This window comes from Mustelus asterias, chromosome 5 (assembly GCF_964213995.1).
Source record: "Mustelus asterias chromosome 5, sMusAst1.hap1.1, whole genome shotgun sequence".
NCBI lineage: Eukaryota > Metazoa > Chordata > Chondrichthyes > Carcharhiniformes > Triakidae > Mustelus > Mustelus asterias.
In genome coordinates, this window is record NC_135805.1 from 70,178,712 (window position 1) to 70,199,733 (window position 21,022).

At 43.1% G+C, this 21,022-nt stretch overlaps 1 protein-coding gene across 1 annotated transcript in view; it reads right to left on the reverse strand.

Moving 5' to 3' along the window:
• The window catches only part of man1a1 (mannosidase, alpha, class 1A, member 1), a 492,377-nt gene that overhangs the window by 83,398 nt on the left and 387,957 nt on the right, over positions 1-21,022 (reverse strand). The window contains exon 5 of the mRNA XM_078212736.1: positions 13,209-13,303. Within this exon, the coding sequence (XP_078068862.1) occupies positions 13,209-13,303 (95 nt within the window). The remainder of the gene's footprint in view (positions 1-13,208; positions 13,304-21,022) is intronic.

Consider the following 21,022-nt stretch of genomic DNA (forward strand, 5'->3'; position numbering starts at 1 on the left):
TCTTCACACAAAGGGTTGTGAATCTGTGGAATTCCCTGCCCAGTGAAGCAGTTGAGGCTACCTCATTGAATGTTTTTAAGGGAAGAATAGATAAATTTTTGAACAGTAAGGGAATTAAAGGTTATGGTGAGCGGGCGGGTAAGTGGAACTCAGTCCACAAAAAGATCAGCTATGATCTTATTGAATGGCGGAGCAGGCTCGAGAGGCCAGATGGCCTACTCATGCTCCTAGTTCTTATGCCCCTCATAATCTTGTAGACTTCTATCAGGTCGCCCCTCAACCTCCGTCGTTCCAGTGAGAACAAACCAAGTTTCTCCAACCTCTCCTCATAGCTAATGCCCTCCATACCAGGCAACATCCTGGTAAATCTTTATTCATTATAATTACTTCATAAAAGGGTTGTAATTGAAATCTATTTTATCAGCAATTTCACAGAGCAGAAAAATCAAATGACTCCTGAGCAACAAAGTTGAATGATTGGACAACATAGGTCTTCACTGGCAGTGAGAAGCAGTGGAGTTGTCAGGTGCCTCTGTGCAATATAACTTTTGAGACCAGAAGACAGACTGAAGGGTTCACAATTGTATTGGTGTTTTCTTAATCAGCAAGTCTGAAGGTTCTGCTGACAGCTGTTTCTCACTAGAATATGTTTTCAATATCTACTATGCAACATAACTTTGTCACAATATTTCAATACCTCAAAAACCTCATAAAAAACACAAAGATAGAGTGGTATAATAGGTAAGTAGACAAAAGGACAAGACTGAAATCAATGGAAAAGACTCTCGAGAATCAGACGCAGTGTAAAACTGGTGTAGGAAGCTAGCTATTACCTTTTTATCTCTTTTTTAAAAAACTGCTACTTTTTAATTACTTTTGTACATTTTCATTACCTTTTTACTTTTGTAATTTTATGACATTTTCTATATTTGTATTAAAATTTTCTACAGTAAGTTTATATTATGTCTACCGTAGATTAGTAGCACAGGATGACTCCTACTATCTTGTTTATACTGGGGCATGGAGCATGTGCCGCTTTGCTACTGTGCTGCTTGTTACCTACTCACTGTGTGATCAGCTAACCCAAGCAGAAACTACTAACTCATGAATAATATATGACCAGAGGTCCAGACTAATCAGTGTTGACCACCTCTGTGAATGTGTTTAATTAACCAATGAATGTAAATGGGTATTCTCTGAAATAATGTATAATAATGCCTGTAAGACAGAGAACAATAACGAGCGAGGAGGACTGGTGAGATCATGTAAGAAAGAGAGAGAGGGCGAGCGAGACTGAGAAGCTGGTGAACATCTTGTAAAGGCAAAGAAGGAACTCCTAATAAACTCGTATCGACTTGTACCGACCACGAAGTGTCAGTGAATTCTTGAATTTAACAATTGTTATTGATTCTGCAGAAGTCCATTACACACTCCTGTCCTGGAAATTTCACTCCACAAAGTCCGTACACAGCAAACTTCCATCAGCAACAAAATAAACAGAATTCCAGCCATGATTCCACCCTTTGTTCACAAGATATTATGGATGACAAAGGCCATCTAGCCCAATTCATCTCATCCATCCAGAATGACATATGAGCCTCCATATTAGGAGTAGGAATAAAGCATTCAGACCCTTAAGCTTACTTGAGCATTTGATAACATTTCCTACGTTATAGCCGTGCCTACAGCTCAAAAGGTATTTAATTGGCCAATTTGAGACATCATGAAAGGTGCTGTATAAATGTAGGTTTTATCATTTCACCTGCATGTAGTAAGCAGAGTGACTGGAACAATGATGAAATTGGAGGACCAGTGCTGATTCTTTAAAGGACAATTAATCACAGAGCAATCAAACAATGCCAAGTCAGTGAAAACAAAGAAATCTCTCCATTTACAAAACAATTCAACTCGATAGCTAATACAACCATACCTTCTAATATCTCTGGTGTCAACCCACAATATACCATAAATGGCATCTGTTACTTTAACACTAATGACACCACCCCCAGGATTTGGCAATCAGACATCTGCAAGCAGCTTGGGAATTACTGATCTGAATTTATATACATAAAGTTAGTACAGCCTTAACTCAAGAACTGGATTGTTTCCCCCTTCTCCAGAAACAGTCATATAAATGGACTTGCACACTCTGAATTTACAGTCTAAAAAGTGGAAAAAAATTACTAAAGAAGGAACGCCAACATTAAAAGTGATAATCCCCACCCATGTCACCCCACTCTTACACCTCCAATCTCTCCTACCTCTCTAACATTCCCCTCCTACCACCACCCCACCAACAGTCCTCTGACCACCACATCATCCCTCCATGTCCACTGACTTTCACCCCTCCCCTTCAACACCCCATTCTTTCCCACCTTCTCCTCTCCCCAACCCTTCCAACCACCTTCCTCTCCCCCACCCCTCCCTCTTCTCCCCTCACCCTTCCAACTCTACCTCTTCTCCCTCCACCCCTTCAACCACCCTCCTCTACCCCCGCCACTCCAACCCTCTCCCACGTACCTCGGACATACTTTCTTCCACCTTCTTGTGTCGGGAACAAGATACAAAAGTCTGAGATCACGTACCAACCGACTCAAGAGCAGCTTCTTCCCTACTGCCATCAGACTTCTGAATGGACCTAACACGTATTAAGTTGGTCTTTCTTTACACCCTAGCTATGACTGTAACACTACATTCTGCACTGTCTCCTTTCCTTCACTATGTACGGTATGCTTTGTCTGTATAGAGCGCAAGAACCAATACTTTTCACTGTATACTAATACGTGACATTGTTAAATCAAATCAGAAATCAAAAGATACTGTTCTGAACAGCAGATAGTGGGTCACCTTTCTGTGGGGTTCATGAGTCAAGTCTGCTTGCTCCCTTAATGCCTGGAATTGCTCACTTAATGCCTAGATTTTAACATTTTTCCCAGTCTTGGATTAAGGTCAGTTAATGAGACCAAAATGTTTCAGATCCAACTGTCCATCTCTGCATAAATATTTGGCCCACAATGCATACCTGATGTCCCTTGGACTACACTACCATATAAGTTATTAAGCAAAAGCATCAGAGTGTCAGTAAATTATCAACAGCTGAGTTGATGCCAATTTCTGTATATTTCTGACAGTCTGGGATGTTCACAGCTTCTAGCTATGCCATCCAAATTTAATTACAAGGAAGTGTGTTTCAAAGAGCTTTCTAATGTTGTTGCAGAAAATTACCTCACAATACACAATAGTTTATTTCATCTTTAATTGATGGTAACTTATCAATGTTACAAGTTCTTGTCAGAGTTGTCCTCCTCCTCCAGAATCTGTGTCATATCGGTAGCTTGCCAAGAAACTGTTGGTTTCCAGGACGTAAATCACGACTCAAAGTGCTGGAAACAAACAGCAGGCAACAGCAGAACTCGTGAACCAGTGAAGAAAGACAGGGGGCAGTTGTGGTTAGTGGGTCACAGTGGGGTAAGGGAAAAGGGAATGCCTCTGACTAGGGTGGGAGTAAAGTGCTGTTCCTTGAACTTTGTTAGAACAGTGTCAGAGACTGAGGACAGAGTGGTCAGAGTGGGAATAAGGTGGAGAGTTAAAGTAGCAAACAATTGGAACACACTCATGGATTAAATAGAGTTCAGCAAAATGACCAAATCTGCGTTGGGTCTTCCTATTTCATAGAAAATCATAGAAACCCTACAGCACAGAAAGAGGCCATTCGGCCCATCAGGTCTGCACCGAACACAATCCCACCCAGGCCCTACCACCATATCCCTACATATTTACCCACTAATCCCTCTAACCTACGGACACTAAGGGGCAATTTTAGCATAGCCAATCAACCTAACCCGCACATCTTTGGACTGTGGGAGGAAACCGGAGCACCCGGAGGAAACCCACGCAGACACGAGGAGAATGTGCAAACTCCACACAGACAGTGACCCAAGCCGGGAATCGAACCCAGGTCCCTGGAGATGTGCAGCAGCAGTGCTAACCACTGTGCTACCGTGCCGCCACTTTTCTCAGACTCTGTACTTGCTCGAAAGCTGCTAAATCTCCGATTTCCTTCAGTTAAGATGCAAGGCCATTGATTGGAAGTACATTCTCTATTTAAGACTCCATGGATGCTGCCCGATTTGCTGTGTTTCCAACAGCTTCTGTTCTTATTCAGATTTCCAGCATCCACAGGATTTTGCATTTGTTTCGTTGCACCAAGACTTAACTGAGCCAAATTACTGTACTTTTTTTACATTCATCATCAGTAAAAAGATTTTTTTTTCACCCTGATTTAGGTAACTAGATTTATTTCAAGCAGTCTACTTAGCTTTGAGCAACAACTGCGGTATCCAACAGCTAATTGTTCCTAACAGTTCTCTTTGAATCACTCATTTTACTTGATCCATGGATAATACAAGTGCTCTCCCAAGCTTGTCCGAGGGAAGATAATTTTCATTAGCAAATCTCAATTGCAAAAGCAGTCCCATTAATAAAACAAAAATCCACTCAACACCACTTGAGAAGATTTACTGTGATGTGTGCACATTTCCCTGTTATTTTTCCAGCATGTTTAAACTTTGCAGCATAGAAGTTCTTTGCCGCATATTGTTGATTTGACCGTATTAATTCAATAGAGTTCAAACTCTCATTGCATTAAAGGTTTATTTTGAAAATCAAGTAATAACTGCGCAATTGAGGAGAGGCGATGGCCTAGTGGTATTATTGCTAGACTATTAATCCAGAAACTCAGCTAATGTTCTGGGGACCCGGGCTCAAATCCACCATGGCAGATGGTGGAATTTGAATTCAATAAAAAATGAGAGATTAAGAATCTACTGATGACCACAAAACTGTCAGAAAAACACATTTGGTTCACTAATGTCCTTTAGGGAAGGAAATCTGCCATCCTTACCTGGTCTGGCCTACATGTGACTCCAGAGCCACAGCAATGTGGTTGACTGTCAACTGCCCTCGGGCAACCAGGTTTGGGCAATAAATTCTGGCCAACCAGTGATGCCCATGTCCCATGATTGAAAAAAATCATAGAAAGATTGAAAATAGGAGCAGGAGGAGGCCATTTGGCCCTATGAGCCTGCTCTGCCATTCATGATGATCACAGCTCATCATCTACCTTCTCCCCATATCCTTTGATCCCCTTTGCCCCAAGAGCCATACCCTCTTGAAAACATCCCTTAGAAACAGAGACAGGAGAGATTAGAAGAAATGACAGACATTGAACAAATATTTTGTGTTTGTCTTCACAATCGAAGACATATCAGAAATAATGCTAAAAGGAAATAAAATATCAGCAGAGAAAAGTTACTGAAGAAGCTTAAGTGACTAAAATCTGACAAATCTTCAGCACCAGATGGCCTACATCCTGGGATTTGAAAAGAGATAGCTGTAGAGATAGTGGATATTCTTGCTATAATTTTCCAAAAATCTCTAGATTCTGGAAAAGTCCTAGCAAGTTTGGAACTTGGAAAATGCAACACCGCTATTTAAAAAGGGAACGAAAAAGAAATCAGGAAACTACAGGCCAGGTAGCCTGACATCAGTTGTCAGGAAAGTGTAGAAAAGTGTAAGGAAGTTTTAACAAAGCATAATATGGTCAGATTAAGTCAGCATGTTTTTATGAAAGGGAAATAGTGGTTTGACAAATTTACTTGAGTTTTTTTTGAGGATGTAGCTAATAAAGCAGATATGGATGGTATACTTGGTTTTGAGAAGGCATTTCTGGGTGCTGCACAAAAGGTTACCAGGCAAGATAAGGGATCATGGAGCTATGGATAATATATTAACATGGATACAGGATTAGTTAACAGATAGGAAGCAAAGGGTAGGTATAAATGGGGCATTTTCAAGCTGGCAGACTGTGACTGGTAGAGAACTGCAAGGATCACTGCTTCTGCCTCAACTATTTACCATTTATATTTATGACTTGGATGAAGAGGCAGAGGTCATGTATCGAGACTTGCTGACAATAAAACATTCGGTGGAAATGAAATTTGTGAGGAAGACACAGAGACTGCCAATACTGAGTGGGCAGCAGGGTGGCAGATGGAACAAAATGCGTGAAAATGGGAAATTATTCACTTTGGCCAGAAGAATCGAAAAGCAGAACGCTTTTTGAAGGCATTTGATATCTGGAATACCGTGTGCAGTTTTGGAATATTTTCTATATTTAAGGAAGGATAAACATACATAGGGGGCAGGACAGCAAAGGTTCACCAGATTGATCCTGGGATGAGAGGATTGTCCTATAATGAGACACTGTGTAAATAGTGTCGATACTCGCTGGAGTTGAGAAGAATGAGAAATACAAACAAGATTCTGAAGGGCCTCAACAGGACAGATGCTGAGGCATTGTTTCTGCAGGCTGAGGAATCACGCACATAGGGATACAATCTCAGGATAAGGGATTGATTATTTAAGCCTGAGATGAGGAGAGATTTCTTCACTCAAAAGGTTGTGAATCTTTCGAATTCTCTCCCTCAGATAGTTGTGGATGTTCCATCATTGACTATATTTAAGATTGGGACAGACAGATCTTTGATCTCTCAGGGAATCAAAGGATTTGGGAAGCAGGTAGGAAAGTGAAGATCAGCCATAATGATAATAAATGCTAAGACTGGGGCCACAGGACAGATGGTTTACTCCTGCTCCTATCTCCTGTTGCAGCTGGGAGTACAAGCAGGTAAGGGTTGGGTATAGCCCCCTTTGTCATACAACCTGAATTTAAGGTCTCTGTCTGCCAGCCCACTTCCAGGTGGTGTAAAATGTTGACCTTGATCTTAATTTCGTGATGCTAAGAATTAGGAACAGGAAACAGAAGTACATCTGGAATTTGGAGGGATTGAAACTTTGAGACCATTACTGATCACAGAAGGATCAATAAAATAAAGACAAGAGGGTTCTTGAAAGCCCAGTAGTGAGAGAAGGCCAGAGCACCAGGCAACATGTTTGCGCCTCAAAACATTTTAACACATTAGGGATGTTATATAAGCATAAATTGTTTTTACTGTTGCTGTATACTATCCAGGAATGTAAAAAGGTTTATAGAAGAGATCATCAGATGTGAAAGTAATATTTACTTATTGGACAGACTCAAGCTTGAAAGAGCACCAGTATGCGCCCCATTTGATTTTACGCCCCATTCAGTTATATAGATGTCTGAGCTTTATCCATGTAATAGAGTGATACAGACTGGGAACTACGGGCCCGATTCTCCCATCGCGACCTGCACCTTTTCTGGCGGGTCCGGTTGGGAGAATCGCGTCGTCGGCCTTTTTCCGGGAATTGTGCATGCGCATCTCCCAGAGCCGGAGAATAGTCGGAGTCCAGACCACGCTGGAAACCTGCAGGAAGATAGGTAAGTCATTTGAATCTTTTTTTAATGTGATTTAAATATATTTTGCATGTCATTATCAGGCCTGGCACGGAACTTGCTGGACCCGATAGAATCTCCCACCCCACCAGGAATACTTCATTCCGGCGGGGTTTAAATTAGCTCCCCACGTTCGGGGAAGTAGCGGGAGACCCTGCTGGAATGAAGGGGGGCAATGGGGGTCCCCCAGGGGGTTGGTGTCCCCTGGGCATGAGCACCCTGACAGTGCCAGCCTGTACCCCCTCACACTGCCCAAGGGGCAAAGTGCTCATGCTTACGGGGCACCTTGCCACTGTCCAGCAGGCATCAGGCAGTGCCAAGGGGGCGGGGCCTATTGTGGGCAGACCTAGGGGCAATCAGTGGGGGGTGGGGATCCTGCTGCCACTCTGTATGGGAATCGGTCTGGGCTGGAGGGAGGCCAGCAATTGAGGCAGCCTGGGGAATGGAGGGTTTGCCACTGCTGGGGGTGGGTGGGCTGGACATCGGGGCGCTCCGGGGTGGGGGGTCGTCAGGGCTAGCCTGGGAATTGCTGTGGGGGCCGCGATTGGGCTGTGGGGAGGCTGGAGGGTCAACTCTGCAGTGGTCCTGGGCAGGCCAGTGACGAGCTGGCCAGCAAACGGGGAGACTGACAGATCGGGACCACTGTGCATGCGCAGAGTTCCAGAACTGTCAAATTCCGGTGTGAATAGGCTCCCCCCCCCGCCCCGCCCTGCCCCAGGTTTTTAATGAGATTCCTGATTGTGACCTCTGCAGTGCACAGTGTGGAGATTTGTGTCTGAAGCTGCACTGAAAAAACAGTCGTGATCTAGAACAGTTTGCCCACCAATTCAGCACTTTTGGGAGAATCACCCCCAACAGTACTGGCTCAGTGCACAACTTAATCCAATTAGTGTGATTTTCATTTTGAGTCTGTGGTTCCAGATTGACATTCATGTTAACTCCTGTATAAAGAGAGCTGTTTTTAGTCAAGGTAGACGAAGAAAATGTTTTCCCATTAGCTGACCGTACATGGACTAGGGGACATAGATTTAAGGTTTTGGACAGGAGATGCAGGGGGAATATGAAGAATCTTTATTACACAGTGACTGGCAACGACCTGGAACTCAGTGCTTATGAGTGTGATGGAAATGAAGATGTCAATGATTTCAAAAAGAAATTGGATGAGCGCTTGAAGAAATAAACCTGCTGGGCTGGACTGGAACGGGACTAAATGGATTGCTTTACAGAGAGCCAATAAGGATTTGCTGGGCCTAATGGCATCCTTTTTTACTGTAATGAATCAATGACTAGGTGCTGTCTGAGGAGCCTTGCTGAGATCCTGAAGGGCATCTTGTAGATAATACACACCGTGTTAGTGGTGGAGGAAGTGAATGTTTGTGATTGGGGTGCCAATCAAGGGGATTGCTTTGTCCTGGACGGAGCTGCATTCATCCAGGCAAGTGGAAAGTGTTCCATCACACTCCTGACTTGTGCTTTGTAATGGCGGACAGGTTTTGTGGAATCAGATAGTGAGTTACTCTTGCAGAATTCCTCGCTGCTGTTCTGCTCTTGCACCTACAGTATTTAAATGGCTAGTCCAGTTCAGTATCTGAATGTTGATAATGGGGGATTCAATAATGGCAATACCATTGAATGTGAAGGCGTGATTAGATTCTATCTTGGAGATGGGCATTGCCTGTCACTTGCATAGTGTAAATGTTATTCACCACGTTAGCCCAAATCTGGATATTGTCCAGATCTTGCTGCGTTTGGACATGGACTACTTCAGGATCTATCTACCAGTTTTGCTAGGGTTCCTTGATGCCACACTTGGTCAAATGCTGCCTTGGTGTCAAGGGCAGCTACTCTCACCTCACCTCTGCAATTCAGTTATTTTGCCCATACTTGAACCAAGGCTGTAATGGGGTCAGGAGCTGTGTGAGCATGGTAGAGCCCAAACTGAATGTCAGTGAGCAGGTTATTGCTGACTAAGTGCTGCTTGATGGCACTGTGAATTACATCTTCCATTACTTTGCTGATGATCAAGAATAGACTGAAGTGGTGGTAAATGGCCAGGTTGGATTTGTCCTATTTTGTGTATACAGGACATATCTGGGCAATTTTCCACATTGCTGGGTGGATGCCAGTGTTGTACCTGCACTAGAACAGCTTGGCTGGGGGCACGGCAAGTTTTGGAGCATAGGTTTTCAGTACTAATGCCGGAATGCTGTCGGGGCCCATGCCTTTGCAGTATCCAGTGTCTTCAGCCATTTTTTGATATCATGTGGACGGAATCAAATTGGCTGAAGACCAGCAACTGTGATGTAGGGGGCCTCCAGAGGAGGTCAAGGTGGATCATCCATTTGGCTATTCTAGCTGAAGATCGTTGCAAATGCGTCAGCCTTATCGTTTGCACTGATCCCGACCATAGAGCTTGAGGATAATTGTGGAGTCTTATACTCTAGTGAGTTGTTTAATTATCCACCACCATTCATGACTGGTTGTGGTAAAACTGCAGAGCTTAGATCTGATCCACAGATTATGGAATCGCTCAGCTCTATTGCTTGCTATTTGCACCATCTCCTGTGTTGTCACTTCACCAGGTTAACACCTCATTTTTAGGTATGCCTGATGTTGCTCTTGGCATGCCCTCCTATACTTTGTTGAACCAGGGTTGATCCCTGGCTTAATGATAATGCTAGAGTAGGGGATGCGTCAGGCCATGAGGTTACAGGTTATGATTGAGTACAATTCTGATGCCAATGGTCCACACCCCTCTTGATTGCCCAGTATTTGAGCTGGTAGGTCTTTCTGAAATCTATCCCATTTAGCATAGTGATAGTGCCACACAACATTATGCAGGTTATCCTCAATGTGAAGACGAGACTGAGTGGTGGCATTCCTGGCGATATTGTCATGGACAGATGGATCTGCAGCTCGCAGTTTGGTGACGAAGTCAAATATGTTTTCCTCTTGTTGGTTTTGTCACCAGCTGTCACAGACCCAACCTAGCAGCTATGATCCTTAGGTCTTGAACAGCTCGGCCAATGGCGCTGTGACCACGCCAGGTTTTGTGATGGACATTGAAATTCCCACCCACCGTACATTCTTGTGCTTTTACCACCCTCTGTGCTTCTTTCAAGTGGTTTTCAGCATGGAAGAGCTAGGTGTATGCGCATGGGGGGAGGGGGGGTGGTAAGGGGTAGCAAGCGCTATGTGGCAATTAGCAGGAGGTTTCCTTGCCCATGTTTGACCTGATGGGGTCATGGGGTTTGGAGTCAGTGTTGAGGACTCCCAGGGCAACTGTCTCCTAACTGCATACCACTGGACCCAGTACATCGTCTGTGAAATGTCATTCCGTGAGTCATGCTCTACTAGTTTGTGAGGTAGCTGTCCAAATTTAAGTGCAGTTACCCAGATGTTAATAAAGAGGACCCTATAGGGTTGTAGCATTTCCAGTGTCTAGGTCGATGGCGGGTGTTCTGTCCAGTTTCATTCTCAATGGCTTTCCTACAGTTTGGTACGACTGAGGGCATTTAAGAGTCAACCACAGTGGTGGTTCTGGCGTCACGTATACGATAGATCAAGTAAGGACAGCAGATTTCCTAAACAACACCAGTTAATTTACAACAATGGTTTCATCATTAGACTTTTAATTCCAGATTTGAATTCAAACTCCTCCATCTGCCATGGGTCACCCTGGGTCTCTGGATTATTTATCCAATGAAAATATCACCGCTCGTAGACGGTAAAACTGGAATATAAGTAACAAATGTGTGTTCTGGGGGGGGAGAAATAGCGGTTCAGGTACATTGTTATGGGCCTACAGAAGCATGATATTCACTATCAATTAATTAATTAAAGTTTTATCCTCAGCAGTCCTAATGGCTGAAATTAACACTGTGCAAGGTGAAAATGACTCTCGGAAGAGAAACTTCAGCTAATTGGATGAGAGGAATCAGCCAGTGTTCTTAGGTTTTTGACTGTGGTCTGGCTGGAAATTCTAGTGCTTTGGATGGGGCAGCATCAGAGCCAACTGCAATACTATTCACGCTGCATGGTCCATTAGTCTGCCAATACACAGGACTGGAAATCAGAGCAACTCCAAAGCTATTTAAAAATGGTGTGCGGGACACGGTTCTGGACTCCCACCCCCATTTCCGGCTATTTTTGACTGTGCAGGATACGGGTGTAAGTAATGAATGCGCACTTTGCACTCCTGACATGGTCAGTTCCATTGTGGGGATAAGCATTTCATATCCCTCCACAATTATCATGGAGTTGGGCCAGCTTCTCCATGACTCATCATTTACAGCCCCTTAGAGGAGTCACAAACCACAGTCTGGATGTTAGAACCTTTTGAAAGGCAAATTCAATTGGTCTTACCGCTGGTCCCCATACCGCTTCCATGTCCCCTCAAACCTATTTCACCAGTACGTAATGGCAAGTATTGAGATGCTAAGTAATACGCATTCACAAATGTTCTTGGAAAAATAATTGTTGTTTATTTTCCCACAACCCATAAATGTATCAATTAGAGAGAGCAACTGTGTTCTCAATAACAGGATCTATAACCACTTCGCAATTCTTCACCTTTCCCAAATAACCATTCAAACATTGGCAAAAGAGATCACTTACTATGACCGCATAAAGATGCCATTCAAGCCAAGTAAACGCTCCACTTCAGTTGTCAAAACAGAAACTCTTGCTGAGTGAATGCATTTATAAACTGCTAAGTTCAGCCAAGCATTCATAACTAGGCCACCTGGGAACTGTTTGTGATTTTGTTTACATTTTTATTTGCCATCTAATCTTTAGTGCACTCACCTTCGCGTGTCTTTAGTGGTAGTTATTGTCAGCGCCGGTTCAATGGGCTGAAGGGCCTATTCTGCGCTGTATGACTCGCCATCTGGATTCACCTCCAGTGTTCATTATGAGATCTTGATTGAGCTTTAAGACTCACAAATGCATTAGCACAGCAGAGGGTTTCTGAGGCTGAGTTTTTACTTTACTTGATTGATGTCTTCAATATTTTTATGTCGTTATAAGTTATTTTTTCTGTGACCTCTTTTGTCAATGTCTATTTCAGCGAGATTAAGAGGTGTGAAGTGGTTAAAGCTACAGTTACTGATGCTATAATTTTCCTGCTTGATTGCCACATTTAAAGGGTGCAGGAACTGCAGGCTTTTTCAAATATAATTTTGAATGGGTATTTCTTTTCTCAGAATTTCAACACTTGCCATCCGTATTATGTGGCTTATTGGTCAATACATCATGCATACAGGGTGAATGGGCATGCAATGGACATGGAGAATGTGTGGGGGCTGTGAAGATTGAGGGTTTAATTGCTTTTAATGCAACTGGAGCAAAGTCCCAGAGAACCGAGGCAGCCTTTCTAACCAGCCTTTCACAGCTATTGCCTATTCCAATGGCCACCTACGATCAGCTTCTGGAGCCGATGGGCCCAACCCGATCCAAACACCATCTCCCCAGAGCAAAAATTGGGCATGACGCAGCATTTTAAACTGAGGCGGGTCTGCTGAGTTAGTAAAGTTCCTGCCTTCACTGTCTAGACTCCATGCTTGTGCAAGGTACCAGATGTCACCAAAACAAGGCGGTACCTTGGGGGAGGAAGGAGGCAGGGTGAAGAGCAATAAGAACTTACAGCAATGTATTTTATAACATAATAATTTGAATAGCTTAAAAGAAGCACTGAAAGATGAACAACAGAATGTGCCCTTGAATTTGTCAATACTAATTCGTATTCCACTTCGATGGTAATGTAAACTTAATAGTTACACCTAGCAACTTTATCGGGAGAGAACAGCAGCTTCATAGCTACTCTGGTTACCTTTTAATGTTCAACAGAGCCCAAGGGATTCCAGTTGGTGTGTTAAAGGCAGGAAGGAGCTTCTCCCCGAGTTCCACTGCTTTAGTCCTGAAAACCTATAGAAAAACAGCAACGTAGCAAATACTATTACATCTATGCCAAAAAAACCCAGAAACCAAACAGAACAAATGCATTTTTGTTTGAACGGAAGCCTTCAGAAAAATGGATAAATTGACATTAAAATCTCAACAATGATCAGAATGGTTGTCTAATTGGCCCCATTTTTAATACAAAGTATTAACTACGACCTCTATATCATCTCATGGCGAAGGCCCGAGTTATATGTTATACTTTAGCACAATCTAGTTGCTCGATGTAAAGCAGTAGTTAGTAGTATTAACATGCCCACGCATCCATCCTTTTGCAGGATTCTCGATGACAGAATCAGTGAACAGAAGTCAAAGCTAGAAAAAGCACTTTTTGCGAACAAAACATTATGCAGATGCTACTTAGCAGCCACAATTCATTAAAATTCTGCATCTTCAACCTGAATTAGAATGAGAGAATTACAGGATGAGAGAAAACAAATGCTTGAATCCAGCATCAGTATTGAATACAGCAGCTGAGTCTTCAGCTTTTCCACATGTATTTATTGTGATGGTTCATATGTTGGTAATATAAATAAGATTGGTACATTGGGGTGAGATATTTGTCTTACAATGACAGGTTGAGTAGAGTGGGTTATGGCTTCTGAAATTTAGACGCGAGATGATATTTTTGAAACTCGTAAGATTCTGAGAAGGCTTGACAGGGTAGCTGCGGAGAGATTGTTTCCCTTCTCTGGAGGACCTGGAACCAAGGGCTGATCAATTCAGACTGAGATGAGGAGGAATTTCATCATTCAGAGGATTGTGAATCTTCGAAATATACTAAAGGCTGAGATCGATAGATTATAGATCAAGGTAAATGGGGGTCATAGAAATCATAGAAACCCTACAGTGCAGAAGGGGGCCATTCGGCCCATCGAGTCTGCACCGACCACAATCCCACCCAGGCCCTACCCCAACATATTTTACCCGCTAATCCCTCTAACCTACACATCCCAGGACACTAAGGGCAATTTTTTTTAACATGGCCAATCAACCTAACCCGCACATCTTTGGACTGTGGGAGGAAACCGGAGCACCCGGAGGAAACCCACGCAGACACGAGGAGAATGTGCAAACTCCACACAGACAGTGACCTGAGCCGGGAATCGAACCCAGGACCCTGGAGCTGTGAAGCAGCAGTGCTAACCACTGTGCTACCGTGCCGCCCTAAAAAATGTGACAAAGTGGAGCTGAGGTCAAAGATCAGCCACAGAACCATAGAATCCCTAAAATGCAGGAAGCCACTCAGCTCATCAAATCTGCGCCGCCTCTCTGAAAGAACATTTTACACAGACCCAATCCTCCCCCTGCCCTGTCCACGTAATCCTGCGCATTTACCATGGCTAATCCACCTAATTAACACACCTTTGGACACTAAGGGGCAATTTAGCAGGGCTAATCCACGCCACCGTACCACTCCACTGCTCCTATTTCTTAAGTTCTTACTATTAGATTGCAATATTTAAAATTGAACATGGTACACGAATTGCATTTCTAGGTTAGAGAGCACAAACTCCATTTGCTTGAGGGAAATTGGTGCATATTTTTTGAAACCTAACTAATTCACACAAATATTTATTTATGCAGCATCCACCTGTATTGTGTAGCTCCTGGTTAGCCATTTAAAGATACATTAACCTCCAACCTTTAAAATCTTGAACCAAAACTGTCTGGTTGGTATGTTCACTTGCTCCAGCTCAGAGACAGACAATAAAGAGCTGCTAGCCAACTAATAATATGGCTCAGATTTTCTGGTCTCCGGATTGTTGGAGGCTGGATGTGCCCTACAAGGTGTGTTGCAGGACTACCCCTTGCAAGTTCCAATGCACTGACTTCATGGGAATTGCCCAGGAAGCATAAACCTCTGAAATCCCCTGCTCTCCAGAATTCCCGAAAACGTCTTCAGCTCTGAGTTGGAGATTATGACTTACTTAGCTGAGTAGTTACCCAGGAAATGTTAGACAGAAAAATCCTAGTCTAATTCCTGGGTGATGACACAACTGAGTCACCCTGACTTTCCCTGTCCCAACCTGACTAGCTCCCACTATCTGTCTCTGCCCCAACCCCACCCCACTGAACCTCAACTTGACCTGACTAGCCCCCACATTTGACTCCCTCACCTGACCTCCGACCTGACTTGACCAGTCCCGATCACCCAACTCCACCCAGCCCCTGACCAGACCTTTCCAGCCCCAACACCTGACTCCCCCCGACCCAACCTGACCAACTCACTCCTCTGATCTGACCTTCCCATCCTACCCAGCTGCCACTTACCTACCTCACCCACCCTACCCGCTTACACACTTACTCCACCCACCTCACAACACTCATTCACTTACACTCTGAAAATCTGTCTGTATCCCAAAGCTTTTCAGTTTGTTAGTGAACGCTTACCAGAATACAGCAGCTAGTGCCATAAAAAAGGCTTCTGCAGAGATTCCCTTCACGGACGTCTCTTAGGTTCCCTGCACTGACTGAGTTCTACAGGATCCTCCGTCAGAAAATAGGCCAGTAAATAAGTGGGCACTTTTTTTGTCTGATGAGGTTTGGACCCATGAGTTACAGTGCTCATGGGGATCTTCACAAGCTTGACCAATCCTGCATTCTAACCAAATTTTCATGGAAAAGCTGTATTTATGGATATCAAGAATACCAATTCAAGAAGTTAATGTAACTCGCATCAAAATGAGATGCTTCTGATGTTAAAGTATGGAGCAGCTTTTATTTCTACATTAGTTACGAGTATAAATTTTAATGCAGAACCAGAACTCCTAGCTTAAACGTGTCTAGAGCAGACCAATTTTCTCCCTATTTTCCCTTGTTTCAGAGAATATATTTTTTACCTATTTCCGTTTTTGTGTGAAATCTCCATTGCGCTTTGTAGCATTTTCAAATATACAATGAGTATGTTTACTTTTTCCTAAGTAAGCATTTTGGAGAAGAAAACACATGCTGTTTCCAACAATATATAGACACACACCATTTTGAAAGATAAAGCAAGATTATTTTTCTAAACAAGACACATGGCTTTGATTCTACAGAAGAACTACAAATCTCAGGAGAGAAACAGGAATATATTACCGGTACTAGATATATAAAACAAAAGCAGGGCATACTGATCTTGCATTTCTCAGAACACTCCATCATAACCCTCCTAAACGAACATATGCTGGAGATGTTCCAAGTAATTTCTTGAATTTGGAAATGATTGGTGATGGCACAGATTGGCTTAGAATAGATGCACCTTGCTCTGACCTCCCTTGCTCACATGGGAAATGCAAACTTGAAACTAGTGGTGAAATATTCATCAACAAGATTTGCTTTTAGCTCCACTGCTGCAGTTATGCAGACTGTAATCACCTGGTACAGTAAATGGAAATCAAGAAATCAAGGTGCGTAATAATAGAAAGTACTTGTTAATATGAGTATTTCCATTATAAACAGAGATGGTTATGATTTATTAATCGAGATAGACTATTGCCTCATAAACTGCTGCTTCACAATTAGTCTGATTCACAAATATTGACTGCAGATTCACAGAATTTTTAAAAAATTACAAAGATAAAACTGATAACAATATATGAAATCACTCTCTACAAGAGCATCATTTTAGGAGGAAGGTGCCCAATTGAGAAATCCAATAATTTAGTTATGTGAATGAATGGAGACAGACAAATGAAATCCATTGTGCTTCTAATATTAAATGAAATGTCTGATTGGTACTCTTCTAAAATAAATATAAAGAATTATGATTCTTTATACATCCCTTTCCTTTGCATGTCATTTTAATTGATATTTTACTCAGGAAATGATTGGGAGGAAACTGCATGACAGCAGATACCGAACTGTACCTTGATAGCTAGATTATGATGAGTAGAGATTAGTTATGAATGAATGGGGGCTACAGAAATCATTTAATTTCAATTGTATATTAAAATTCAGCTCTCTACTGTCATGTTTTTCTTCAACCTTTCACAGGGCTCAGCAGCACTTAACCTTTCGACAACATTTTGCCAAAACAATAGGAGTGAGAAAAAATGAACGTGAAATGTTTAAGTTGTAGTCTTTATGGACTTTCAAAATATAAAATCAATCTCCCACAATACTGGTTATGATGAACTGGATATGCTGTTATATTGCTGTCCATTCAGCTCCCACCAAGGGGTAGCACGGTGGCACAATGGTTAGCACTGCTGCTTCATAGCGCTAGGGACCTGGGTTCGATTTCGACCTCGGTCACTGGTGTGGAGATTGCACGTTCCCTCTGTATCTGCGTGGATTTCCTCCGGGTGCTCCGGTTTCCTCCCGCAGTCCAAAGATGTGCGGGTTAGGTTGATTGGCCAGGCTAAAATTACCCTTAGTGTCAGGGGGATTAGCAGGGTAAATGTATGTGGTTACGGGAATAGGGCCTGGGTAGGATTGTGACCAGCACATACTTGAGTGGCCGAATGGCCTCCTTCTGTACTGTAGGGATTCTATGACCAACAATCTTTTCTTCCCTTCTAACTGATTGCTGTCACTCCATCTCATCTCACGGGACTTTGGAGACCAGGTAGATTTCTCCTATTTTCACTCGTCAACCGGATCAATCTCTCTCTTTCGTCCTTTTTAACAATTAATCATTCCTGGCTTCCACTCTATCATAGATCGTCTTTCATTTGTTCTGCCATCCTTCCCCTTCCCTCGTATTTGTTCATGACTAAAACCTGGTACATCTCCCAACAGAAAGTCACCAACTCAAAATGTTAACTGTTTCCTCCTCCACAGATGCTGCCTGACCGGTTGGTTATTGAAGGCATTTTCTATTTTTATTTCAAATTAAAAATACAATTTTGAAGAGCGGGCAGCAACAGAGAGACCTGGGGTGACGGGACACAAATCTCTGAAGGTGGCAGTACGATATGCATGCTAGTTCCTTTGCTTTATAAAAAAGCATCAAATGCCAAAGCATAGCTGTGAAACATTTATGAAATATTGCTTCGACTGCAGTTCGGAGCATTGTTTCCAATTCTGGGAACTGTACTTTAGCGAAGGTGTCAAGGCCTTAGAGGGCAAAGGAGAGATTTAACTGGAATGGCACTAAGGGTAGGGATATGGGGGTAGGGCCTGGGTGGGATTGTGGTCGGTGCAGACTCGATGGGCCCGAATGGCCTCTTCCTGCACTGTAGGGTTTCTATGATTTCTATGATTTCAGTAATGAGAGGAGACTAGAGAAATTGGGAATTGTTCTCCTCAGTGTAGGAAGGTTGCACAGAGATTTAATAGAGATGTCCAAAATCATTAAGTATTTTTTATAAGATAAATAAAGAGATCCATTTCCCACGGCACCAGTGCCTATAACCAGAGGATACAGATTTAACTGGCAAAACAAATAGAGGCAGAGATCATAAAATCGCAGAATGGTTACAGAAAAGGATGTGGCCATTTGGCCCATCATTGTCCATGCTGGCTCTTTCCAGGGACAACACATCTAGTCCCGCTCCCCTGCAAATGTTTTCCTTCCCTTCAGATAATCATTCAATTCTCTTTGGAAAGCATTGATTCAATCTGCCTCTACCCAGCTTTTTCAGGCAATGCACTTCAGGTCCCAACCAGTTGCTGCATAAAAAAGTTTTCCCTCACGTTGCCATTGCTTCTTCAGCCGATTACCCGCAATCGGTGTCCCTTGGTTCATGACCTTTTCACCAATGGGAACAGTTTCTCCCCATCTGCCCCGGTCCAGACCCTTCATGATTTTTGAACACCTCTATCAAATTTCCATAATAGCCTTCTCTTCTCTGAAGACTCAAGCCTCAATTTCAAGTTCTGTAATCAATTTCTCCAACAGATAGATATACAATCATACCTAGGGGTTCATCTCAAAAAAAATCCTCAATGGGGATTCTACATTTAGCAGATAACATCCAAAGCAAACAGGGTTCTGAAATTTCAGAGGAGGATTCTTTGGAATTGCAACAAAATATCAGAGTTGTGGCTTACCAAACTGTGATAACTCCCACGAGGCCCATGGAGAAATCACCAATTGATCTCCCTGTGGGGCTCGTTGAGTTTGAGTTCGAGCTTGGAGATGAACCAGTGACTCCCCATGGGGGTTATCACATTGTCCAAACCTGAGTATGCAAGTTGGCTGTGGGTTCTTGATATAAATCAAATTAAAACAATTCAAAGACATGCGGCATGATTCTGCATAAATCAGTATGGCGAACAAACCAGTGTCACCTCCTTAATCAAAGATGTTGAATGTAATTCACTACAGCAAATGACAGAGAAAGATAGGCTGACCATGATCTATAAAATATGGAATGGACTGGTGGAGTTCATAGAAACAAGTATCCGGTTCCCTCCGGCAATGACAAAACAAAAGGTAGCCATCCATATTAAACTAAACACCATTTGCTTTCAAGACAGTGTATCATCAGTCTTTCTTCCCAAAAACAGTCTCATAACGGAACGAGCTAACAAAGGAAATAGTCACAGCCCCATCTCTTGAAACCATCAAGAGCCATCTTTTGATTATTTAAATTTTCATTATCAGGACTGCCATTTCAGCAGTCCGGTTTAGCCAACGTTACCTATATTAAAATTGGCAGATTATGGATATTAGTCTGTGATGCCAATACAGCTAACGCGGAAGCTTCTCCAATCAATCCACATAATTGAGGTTGCTCATCCCCGGAACCATTCTTGAGATCCATTTCTGCACTCTCTCAAATGTCTTCACATTCTTCTAAAATGTGGTGGCCAGAACTAGATATAGTACTTCAATTGGCAGTGCTTGTAGAGTCTTATCTTCCCTGCTTTTGTACTCTATGCCCCTACATATAAAGCCTAGGATCCTGTATGTTGCATTAAATGCTTTCGCAATTTGCCCCTGCCAACTTGAATAACTTGTGCACATAATCCCCCAGGTTGCAGTGATTTAAAGAATTGATTCAAAGAACAGTACAGCACAGGAAACAGGCCCTTCGGCCCTCCAAGCCTGTGCCGCTCCTTGGTCCAACTAGACCAATCGTTTGTATCCCTCCATTCCCAGGCTGCTCATGTGACTATCCAGGTAAGTCTTAAACGATGCCAGCGTGTCTGCCTCCACCACCCTACTTGGCAGCGCATTCCAGGCCCCCACAACCCTCTGTGTAAAAAACATCCCTCTAATATCTGAGTTATACTTCGCCCCTCTCACCTTGAGCCCGTGACCCCTCGTGATCGTCACTTCTGACTTGGGAAAAAGCTTCCCACCGGTCACCCTTTCTATCCCCTTCATAACCTTGTACACCTCTATTAGACCTCCCCTCATTCTCCATCTTTCCAGGGAGAACAACCTCAGTTTACCCAATCTCTCCGCATAGCTAAGACCAGGCAACATCTTGGTAAACCTTCTCTGCACTCTCTCTAATGCCTCCACGTCCTTCTGGTAGTGCGGCGACCAGAACTGGATGCAGTACTCCAAATGTGGCCTAACCAGTGTTCTATACAGCTGCATCATCGGACTCCAGCTTTTATACTCTATACCCCGTCCGATAAAGGCAAGCATACCATATGCCTTCTTCACCACCTTCTCCACCTGTGTTGCCACCTTCATGGATTTGTGGACTTGCACACCTAGGTCCCTCTGTGTTTCTACACTCTTGATGACTCTCCCATTCATTGTATAACTCCTCCCTACATTATTTCTTCCAAAATGCATCA